Source organism: Crocuta crocuta, unplaced genomic scaffold, assembly GCF_008692635.1.
Source record: "Crocuta crocuta isolate KB4526 unplaced genomic scaffold, BGI_CrCroc_1.0 scaffold144, whole genome shotgun sequence".
Lineage (NCBI taxonomy): Eukaryota > Metazoa > Chordata > Mammalia > Carnivora > Hyaenidae > Crocuta > Crocuta crocuta.
Genome location: NW_027529669.1, coordinates 1,779,715 through 1,790,409, shown reverse-complemented (window position 1 = coordinate 1,790,409; position 10,695 = coordinate 1,779,715). Strand labels below are relative to the sequence as shown.

At 41.9% G+C, this 10,695-nt stretch overlaps 1 protein-coding gene across 2 annotated transcripts in view; it reads left to right on the top strand.

Annotated features, from left to right (window-relative positions):
* ANKFN1 (ankyrin repeat and fibronectin type III domain containing 1) overlaps nt 1-10,695 on the top strand; it is a 459,719-nt gene that overhangs the window by 65,182 nt on the left and 383,842 nt on the right. For both annotated transcript variants that reach the window (XM_077762871.1, XM_077762870.1), the window contains exon 3: nt 5,989-6,251. In XM_077762871.1, the coding sequence (XP_077618997.1) occupies nt 5,989-6,251 (263 nt within the window). The remainder of the gene's footprint in view (nt 1-5,988; nt 6,252-10,695) is intronic.

The window sequence follows — 10,695 nt, the reverse complement described above, 5'->3', positions numbered from 1 at the left end:
GAACAAAGATAAGAACTTTAAAATTTTCAGAGAATAGCAGGAAAAATAAGATGTGAAGTCAGATAAAAACACAGAGGGAGGCAAACTATAAGAGACTCTTAAATGCAGAGAACAAGCTGAGAATTGCTGGAGGGGAGATGGGTGAGGAGATGGGCTAAATGGGTGATGGGCATTAAGGAGGGCACTTTCTGGGATGAGCACTGGATGTCATATTGTAAGAGATGAATCACTGGGTCTACTCCTGAAACCAACACTACACTATTTGAATTTAAATAAATTTTTAAAAAGATACAAAGTCAGATTTCCACCCCATAATCTCAATTAGTTAAATGTGGTCCAATTCTGGCAGCTTTCTCACCTTTAAGGGTATTGATACTTCTCCTTCTGGATTATCAATGTCACCCCTTTTTACCTTTTTCCTTCTGGACAACTTGTTTTCATTCTTGAAGATTCTGCTGAAGGATCACTCCCTCCAAAAAGCCATTCTAAGTCCCAGACTTAATCAAGTGGCCCTCCTCTGTTTCCTACACCATCATATATCAAATTGTGTGTTTTGTTGTATTCTGTATTAGGCTCTGAACCCTTTTAATACAAAGACTGTGTTTTACTTCTTTTTGTATACTCAACATGTAACAGATTGGTAAATATATGATAGGAACTTTAAAAAAAATTTTTTTAATGTTTATTTTTGACAGACAGAGCATGAGTGGGGGAGGGGCAGAGAGAGAGGGAGATACAGAATCTGAAGCAAGCTCTAGGCTCTGAGCTGTCAGCACAGAGCCCAATGCGGGGCTCAAACTCATGACCGTGAGATCATGACCTGAGCCGAAGTCGGACACTCAACCAACTGAGCCACCCAGGCGCCCCTGGTAGGTACTTTTTAAATGAATAAAAAATCATTAATACATTGTGACATGGACCAGGTAGATTTGGTCTGCTTATAGCCAGCGTCTACCTGCTTAAACTTAGTTATCAGTTACTTGCAGTATGGAATATGTCTACCCTCATAACTCGAAACAGAACTCATGGTGTAACAGAAATTTAAACACCAAATGGTATAAGAGATTTAAGCTAGTCTAAATACTTCTGCATATAGATAAAAAAATTGGAAGCCAAGTGGACTGAAGAGCATTCCCCAAGGTCATTCAGATTTCAGGGACAGAACTGGGAATGGAACTAAATTTCTGACTCTTAAGCCAGAGATCTTTGCTACTTTACTGGTGTTTTCCCACAATAGCAGGTCTTTTAGTATTCTGCCCCATGAAGACAGCATGTTTTTCCTGATGGATAGATTCATCAACATTAAGAGAACCTCAAAGTAACAAATGAAAAGTTAAAAAAGAAAAATGATTTATTTTCCCATATATTGTTGAAAACAACTCACAGAATCTCTGGTCCCTTACAGCACTCAACCGCCACTCCTGAAACATGTTTCAAAAATTCAATGATTCCAAGGCATTGTTTATTTTTTCTCAAATAAGTTGGTGCACAAAAGAAATTTAAAAGGTGTTAGAGATTGTTTCTTATCTCTGAATGGATAGTCAAGGACATCTGCCATAAGGAAAATTCTCATTTCAGCCAGAACGTTGTTTTCAATAAATCTAGTCAAAGGAATAAAGTGGCTGTTCTCCCCTTTGGTTAAATACACTTGTAGCTCACAAAGTATTTTGTTGATATAAATGTTAGCAAGCAATGACAGACATGCATCCAGAAGCCACTTAAATGTAGCAAAAGCCCCACCAGTCAATAGAGATTAAAACATTGCTTTTCTATGTACGTCTAGAATGATTTGCATAACACATTGATAGTGACACTGCCTTGTGCATTGCAGATGATTTGGGCTATGGAAGCAGACATATGTGCTTAACTTTATCATGTATTAACTCTCTGACCTTTGATAAGAGATTGAATCCTTTTAGTTCCATCCATCAATTCAAGAAATATTTAATGAGCATTTACTTGGTGCAGGCTCTACTCTAAGCCCTATGAGTAGTGTGTAATGCTGAGCGAAATAAGTCAGGCAGAGAAGGACAAATATCATATGTTTGCACGTATAGGAGGATTAGGAGGAACTTGACGGAGGAACAAGTGGGAGAAGAAGGGCGGAAATGGTGGGGGAAAGGGAGAGAGGCAAACCATGAGAGACTCTTGAATGCTGACAAAAACTGAGGACTGATGGATGTGGGGGGGAGGGGGGGATGGGCATAGAGGAGGACACTTATGGGGATGAGCACTGAGTGTTATGTGGAAACTAATTTGACAATAAACTATTTGTAAAAAAAAAAAGAATATTAAAAAAAGTCTAATTCTCAGGAAACTTACATTCTTATAGGGGGAGACTTTGGGAGACAACACATACATAAATAGGAAATATTTGATGATTAGTATTATGGAGAAAAGTACAGTTGGGGGAAAGGGAGTGCTGAGAGGAGAGCAGTTTTAAATCGGGTGATCAGGGAAGGTGTCACCAAGAGAGTGACACTGGAAAGAGGGCTGAAGGAGTAAATAAGTGAATCCACTAGGCATGTGGTGGCAGTGTTCCAGGCACAGGAAATGGCAAATTCAAAGACCCTTAGATGGGTCTTATGGTATGCAAGAGGGCTTTATGTCCAGAGTGTTCAGACAGATGGGGAGAGTAATAGGAGATGAGCTCAAAGAGGTATAAGAATGGGGGTGGGCACAGGGTCAAACCTTGTAGGCCAATAAAGGCATGGTCTTTTTTCCTAAGCGAGGCAGGAACTTATGAAGAGTTTTGAGCAGTGGAATGGTATGATCTGGCTCTAAGTTTTAAAAGATTGCACTGTGTTGACAAACTACAGGAGAGAAGGGTGAGAAGCATACAGAATGGTTAAGAGGCTATTGAAATGATCTATGTGAGAGATTATAGTGTTTTAGACCAGGTGAGTAGCCATGGAGAAAGTGAGAGGTGGTCAAATTGTGGATGTATTTAAAGGTAGTGTCATCAGGATTTGCAGACAGTCTGCATGCTGGGTGTGAGGGAAAGAGTCAAGAATAACTTCAAGGTTTTTGACCTGAGCAATTGGAAAGATGGAATCATCAACTTAGATGAAGAAAACTATGTGAGGAACAGGTTAGTTGAAAAAACCAGGTGTTTGGTTTTGGATATATCAAGTTTGAGATGCTTATTAAACATGTAAGAGAAGATCCTAATTAGGCCACTGCACCTTGTAGAAGAGAGGTCTAGACTGTAGATTTAAATATGCCTCTAGATGTTATTTAAAGCACTGAGAAATAATGAGATCACCCAGAGAAGGACAGTCTCCAAGGACTGAGCCCTTAGGCACTTGATGTTAAGAAGTGGGTAATAAAAATAGTTAATGCTCATGTAATAGTTAACTGCGTACCAGACCTTGTTCTGAGTGTTTTTGTATATGAACTCATTTAATTTTCATGATATCCTCTTAAGGCAGTTACTATTATTACCATTATTTTATAGATTAGGAAACCGGGAGAAAGAAGTTAAGTAACTTGCCCAAGGTCATAACACTTACTGAGTTGCGTAGCCAGAATTCCAAACTGGCCTCTTCAGTAACTAGAAGAGAGGCACTACCAATAGAGATGACTGAGGAGGGACAACCAGTGAGGTAGAAGGAAAACCCGGGTGGTGTGAGGTCCCAGGAGCCATCTGAAGGAAATTTCAATGAGGAGAAAATTGCTTACCCATGTCATATGATGCTGGCAGGCCAAATGAAGATAAAGACTGATAGAGCAACATGGAGGTTGTCAGTGACTTTGGCAATAGCAATTTAGGTTGGCAGTTTAGAGTGACAAGGGCAGGTGGAGTGGTGGCAGTAAAAGCCAGATTGGAGCGACTTCAAGAGAGAAGGGGATGTTAGACAATGAGTTTTGACCATTCTTGAGAGGATTTTTACTATACAGGGGATATAAGCAGGTAGTTGCTGGAGGGGGATATGGGACCAACTGAAGGTATGTTTTACACCTAGGATGACAATTAACACACAGGTGTTGAAAATGATATAGTATAGAAGCAAACATTGATGGTGAAGGAAAGACAAGGACAAATGGCTACTGTGATGTCCTTGACTAGGCAAGAGGTGACTTTTGGGGAAATGGACAGTTCATCTACCGTAATGGGAGGGAAGCAGAGCCTACAGGTACAGATGCTGGTAGTTGGGTAAATGCAGTTGTGGGACTTTGTGAACATGCTCTCATTGTTTAAGTTCCTATGCCTCAATTTCCTTATCCACAAATTGGGAATTTATATCTCTCTTTCATGTTGCTGTGGGAGTTGAATTCAGACAACATGGTAAAATGTTAGCATCGTGCCCAGTATAATTTATGAGCTCAAATTATTTATGAGAAATTCCCTCATCTCCCTCTTTATTGGTTATTTATTATTATTTTTATTATCAGTTACTAGCATTCATTGAGCATTTACAATATAGTAGACACTATGCCACGTACTTGGCACATATTCCTCAGAGAATGTTCCTTCCATGTTTGTGGTATCCTATTGAAGCTTTCTGAACTCTTATAAGGAACCTATTTGGGATTTGGTTGACTGGTTATTTCTTTTCCTCCCCGGTATTCCCTTTATCTGCGACTGTTCTGGTCTAGGTTTTTAACATTTTTTCACTCACACTGATTCACCTGGAGAACGGTGGCATATGGCTGGGACCTTGAAGGATACTTTCCAACTAATAGCCTTTGTGGTATAAGATGAGGCATGGTGAACTGAGTTAAGCCATTTGCCATCCCTGGGTCTAATTTATGTTGGCTCCACTGAAACTACCTCAGCACGGTAGAAGTCCCCCCAAACAAAAACAACCGGTTGTTCAAGCTTTCTTCTGCTGCTTTGGGGGTAGTGGGAAATGAGAGATGGTCAGTACTGACCAGCTCCTGAATATTCGTGTTCTCAGGTGGGAAAAGTGAAGTTATGTAGAGTGCCTAATAGGTCCACCCAGCATTAACATTTTGGATTTTTTTTTCATCACCTGGACTCATTTACTGTTTGAAATAAGTACAGATTTCCCTACGGAGGATCCCCTTGTTCAAAATCAGTCAGTCATGAGAAGTCCAACCCTCCTAAACAAAGGCCTTCAGTGACAGTAGATTTGTATTCTGTTCTCACAAGTCTGTTTCTAAGGAAAAGCAGTAGGAGTCAGTGTCTTCCCCTTTTTGAGCAATTTTCATAAACCAGAGGTTCTGTTTCCCATATCTGAGAAATGGCCATCCCAGCATTTTTACATACTTGAGAGCTGAAAATGATGACTTATCCAAATATGTGAAGTATCATTATTTGTTTCCTCTGAGGAAGCAATTAATTACATAGACCATTGGAATGATCCTGGCGTTCTATAATACAATCACAACGTTCTTCATTAAGAGATGACAAGTCCCCATAGTAAGCAAATACTAATACCTGGTGAGGCATCTTTATTTCTTTTATGGGGTGCCTACTCTGTGACATGTATTGAATGTGATAATTAATATACACCATTGCACTTACCTCTGGTAGCTCCTCTATAATTGTTTTATTATCCCTAATGTGCTGATGAAGAGAGAGACCTGGAGAAAATAAGGACTTTGCCCAAATTTACACAGCTAGTAAGTGATGGAGCTCACATTTGAACCTAAGTCTACTTTAGTGTATATAAACCTTGGTCCATCTGAAAGACTTTAACTTTTAGCCACCAAATGGTATTACCCCTCTTAATGATGTCAACAATGTTGGATCCAGAATGTTGGATACAGAATCCTTCTGTGACACTATGCTTTATAATGCCCATGTGGCTTCACCTGGAGTCATTCTGGAAGCTGTAAGTTCATAAATAATGTCTCTTCAACTTGGTTAGGCTCACAGTGCCAGGAGAAGACAGATGATCTACGGCTGTGCATGGTATCATTGCGAGCTAATGTGTTACTTCTGTAGTCTTGGGTTGCCATCCCCTGGAGTGTTTTGATGTGATCAGTTGTCAGTTTCAGGTCTGTTGTTTCTCTCACCAGAAGCCCAGCCGGTGGAAGATGACAGCCCCAAAGCCTTGCCTGTGTTAGGGGAGCTATCGAACTCAGATAATGACATAAACGAGTCGGTGTTCATCTGGGGAATCTCAGACAAAGCAGCCCAGAGGAAAACCATCTCTGTCGATGAAGGTTTGTTTCACTTGCAACAGAAAAAGCAGCAGCAGCAGCAGCAGCAGCCGCCACCGCCGCTACCAGAGCCCGTGCACAGGCTGGGGAGAGGTAAAGGGAGGTTGAAGCTGCCACATGTGAGTAGCATTTTATGATTTCTCTAAAGCTGAGAAAGGAATGCTGGGGAGGGGGCTTGGCTGTGAGGTGGGCGTGTGTGTGTGGGTTGGGGCTTTCCGTGTGGCTGGGGGGTGGGAGGGATGGTTTACACAATTAACAAGTGCATTTGGGATCTGCCCTCCTCTTCCAAAGGAGGTGCAAGAGCGTGCCCACACGCACTTGCATTTTCTCCACTGATTGTATAGTAAGTCCAAGCAGCAGGTGGGGAATATCATCTTTTTGTTTTCTTTCTTTTCTTCTTCTTCCTCATCCTTGAGAGTGGGCTGCATGGCAGAAAAACACCTGAGCCGGAAAGAGCTTTCCCAAGTGGAAGGACTCTTCCAGAGGGTTTCTTTCCCAAGTTTCTTTTGCAGATGTGTAGCTCTCACAGAGAATCTTTGCCACAGAGCTGCTCTCCTACAGGGCTGTTTACAATCCTGCTAGCCACAAAGGGGCGAGGGTGACTTTTGTATCTCTGGTTCACAGCTCTAGTTGTCTGTAGTAAACAGCCACAAATACAACACAATTTAACCTCTCACTTCCCACTGGCAAAAGAGTTCATGGGAACCTCCTGGGCTTGGAAAAGCATGGGTTGTATTTCATGCATTTTCTCAACCCAGGACAAAATAAGTAGGTCTCTCAGGGTTGACAGCATTGATGCCTTCTTGAACTTGGGGAAAGTTTTGTGGGGTTTTTTTTTGTTTTTTTTTTTTTTATGTCGTTGTTGTTATCAGGCTCTGGAATTTACTGTGAACACTGGGTAGATTGAAGCTGAAAAACAGCAGGAGAGAATGTTTTTGTTTAAATCACTAGTGCAGCTAGCAGCAGGTTGTCTTACCCAGGGAGCTGGTTAGCATCTTTGGGTTTTTGTTACTGACGCTAAATAAGGAGATGAGCAAAAGTACACCTGGTCATAAACTCCCTTGTATTCTGTTTTTCTGAAGACATGGTTGCTTTCTTTGTTGCTTGTTTTCCCACACTTGCTTCTTTTCTTCTCTCTTTAGAAGCTCAGATGTAGCTGAGCATGTCAGGCTGAATGTTTACATGCATGAGCATTTGCGGTAAATGCCCCACAAGTTTATCTTCTCCAGGAGAAGAGGAAAAAGGGGAGAAAGAGGTTTCTAAGGAAGGACACTTCCCTTGTCCTAAGAGCAGTTTTTGGGCAGTTCTACATAATAAAGGTAGAACAGTCAGAGACACTTCACCCTGGGACTTGGCTGGGAGGAGAGCGGTCTGCCGATGCTTGGGTGCAAAACTGAATGCTGTTATGCTGGGGGGGTCAGGGCTCCAGCTCTCAAGTTGTTATGGGGTGTGCATGAAATGTGAGCCAGGGGATTGGCTTCATGGGGAATCCTGTCACCCAGGGAGTGCCTTCCAACCTCATACCACAGCTCTCCAGGGTCAGTCAACAGATGAGGTTGCTCAAAGTTGGAGATGAGTGGCTAGGAGATCCAACTGGCCATCCTAGTGGAAAGGATTTAGTATTTGCAGCATCATGCTATCTGGGCTCCATCCATTGCACGTGAGGAGCCTTGCCATTCAGATTGGCTCTAACTTAAGCAACTCAGGGAAAGCCAAAGAAATGAGGCAAGATGAGTAATCTGATGCCTGTGCTTTGCTGTGATTTACTCTTGCTGTTATTGGTAGGGATGCATGGTGGAAACATTACAAACTGGGTTTTTTTTAGAGACTTTCTCTTAAGATTGCCCTTTTAGCATCCAGTTTCTTCTCTGTGGCCTCTCCCAGTCTTTGTCCAAGCATACATTTTTGACACAATTGTAACCACAGTCTAGATATATTTATTTGCTCTGTTTCTCTTCCCAGTATTATTCCATAAACACTTTCCCATCTTCCAGCCAATTTTCACATAGATGGTTAATTATGACTGGATTAAATGGATTAATCCCTTAAGTGGATATGCCATAATCTGTTTAGCAGTTGTTGGCTATTTAAATTGCTTCTAGTTTTCCCATGATTGTTATGCCACTATGAATATTTCTGTGCATAAAGCAGTTTTAGTTATCATTATAAAAACATGGGGGATGAATTCTCAATATTCATATTAGCAATATTAACAAGATAAAAAAAATGTGACCATTTTTGTGGCTTTTCATGCCTATTATCAAACTGTTCTCTGTAACATATTTTCACTGTCCAAAGCCATCAGTAATATAGTCTGGAGAAATGTAGATTTATCTAGAGACTTAGGCACATTAGATTCTTTTTTTTTTTCTCTCTCTCTCTGTCTAAATTAGGAGCTATAAAAAGGCACTGGTCACTTCTTTAAAGCTGGCTTTGAGTCCAATTAAGCCAGACAGTATCATCCTCCCCAGGACAAGCCTGCAGCTCCTCATATTCCCTCACTTTGTCAAGCATTCCCATGAGAAATCCAGTCCAGCAGACTCCCCTTTCCATTTCTGTAAGGAGCGAAGAAGGGAGGGGCAGAAGCTCTCCATCCTGTACCAGACCACCTGAGAAAGATGAGCAGGGATCATGGGAGGGGAAGCCAGCTTTGGATTTTCTCCAACCCCTAGAGCTCAATCCCGACAGGCTCCTTCACCCTTCTGACTCCCTCCCTGACCCTGACGGAGCCAGCATAGAGGTAAACTCACTCCTTGGGCAGGATTTGTGGCAGAGGCCTGACAGAGTAGACAGGCATGGGGTCCTTGGGAAGGTGAGGACTAGCTAAACTTATAAGGGTAAAAAGGAACATCCAGTAGAGTCTTGCTGCCATGTTTCCTCCCAAATGCATGGGCTTTAATGATGCAGGGCGGACAGGGCTGAATGCCAACTCTCATCAAGTAAGAGCTGTAGAATGCTTCTTTTTAAGTTCCTACCTCTTATCAAGACAATTTTATCAACGATTTATTATTTCTTTTATTTCCTCTTCCCTTGTACTTTGTCATTCTGGAGATTAATCTGTGCTCTTCTCACCTCCTGTGTAGCTCACGGTAAATTGCTTCAGTGCTAAGCTCTTGTTCACTCTGTAATTATTTGTGCAAAGGCCAAGATCACCCAGTGGGAGACACACAGAAACTCGGCATACATTTGCCCACCCTAACTTGCACAGATGAGAAAGGACTTGGGTCTTGGGAGCAAGATTTTCTTACCATATGTAAGCAGGTTTGATACCTGTGAGGTTTTTTTAAGGGTGTTATTGACTCAGTCTGCAAGGGCTTAAAAGAAGAAGCGCTGCTTCACAAGACTGGTGGTCCACTGGTGTGTCTAAATTCAAGTGGCAAGATGGGGCAGTGGTCTAAGAAGGAACAGAGGTCTTCCTGTTTCAGATGATGGACAAACCAAGGGAAATGGTGTGCTCATGATCTACCAGTGGGAGGAACGTTTTTGTCCACCAAGGAGAGGATGACAAGCTTTTAAATTGTAGCACAAGTATTTAAGAAAGATGTTAGTAAGGACTTCCCATATGATGACACTCTGCACTCCCCACATGATACTCCCTGAACTTTGTTTGTATTATTGGTGTCAGGGCTAGCTTCCTGCAAGTTTATACTCTGAGAAGCAAGAATGGTACCCACTTTATTCACTGCTGCATCTGCAGTCTCTCACCCAGCAGCACCTTCCACTTCACAGGGTTTGCTATGTGCAGGGACATAGGTTAAACACTCCATCTCCATTAGTACCTTTACTACTACAGCAGCCCTATGCAGTGGTTCATATTATTATTCCCATTTTTACAGACTTAAAAATTGACAGACTAGGAGGCTAGGCCAGAGGGTAGATGGAGACCTGTGTGTGAGGATCAGTGGGTTAAAAGGAAGGAGTGATTGAAGGAAAAAAAGAATCTCTCTCCACTTGAAAATGTCAGGACCACAGTTTGAACCAAAAGAGTCTGGCTCCAGAGTCTATGTTCTTACTGCACCTCCAACTTGTTTAACATTGGCTGAGGGAGTGATCGAAAGTCTGAAAGAATGTTAAACACTGTTTATGACCAAGATGTGCTTGTGGTAAAATTAATAATGATAGTGATGGTGATTTTTATAACAGTAGTGAGTAACGCTATGTGCTGTGTTACCTTTTAGTGAGGCTTTGTGGGAGTATTGACACCCTTATAAGAGGCCACCATCTTTATCCCTATTTCACCAATGAAGAAATTCAAGCTCTGAGATCTTATGCAAATGGTCCAGGGTCACAGAGCTAGTGAGTCTGACTCTGACGGCACCTCACTGATGTACCAATTTGGCAATGATCAAGGGCCAGAGCAGTCACAGCAAAGGGCTTGCCTGGAGGTGGGCTCAGTGCCTTTTTTGATCTCTTTCGACTTGGGCTTCTGGGATGGCTTTTAGGTTACCTTTCTATGATGCACAAAAAGCTTAGTTCTTAGCTCATGCCTGATGTTACCTCAAAGGAAAGCTCCTAAAAGTGGAGGGCTCTGAAGAAAAACATCATCATGGGGCAAGTCATTGG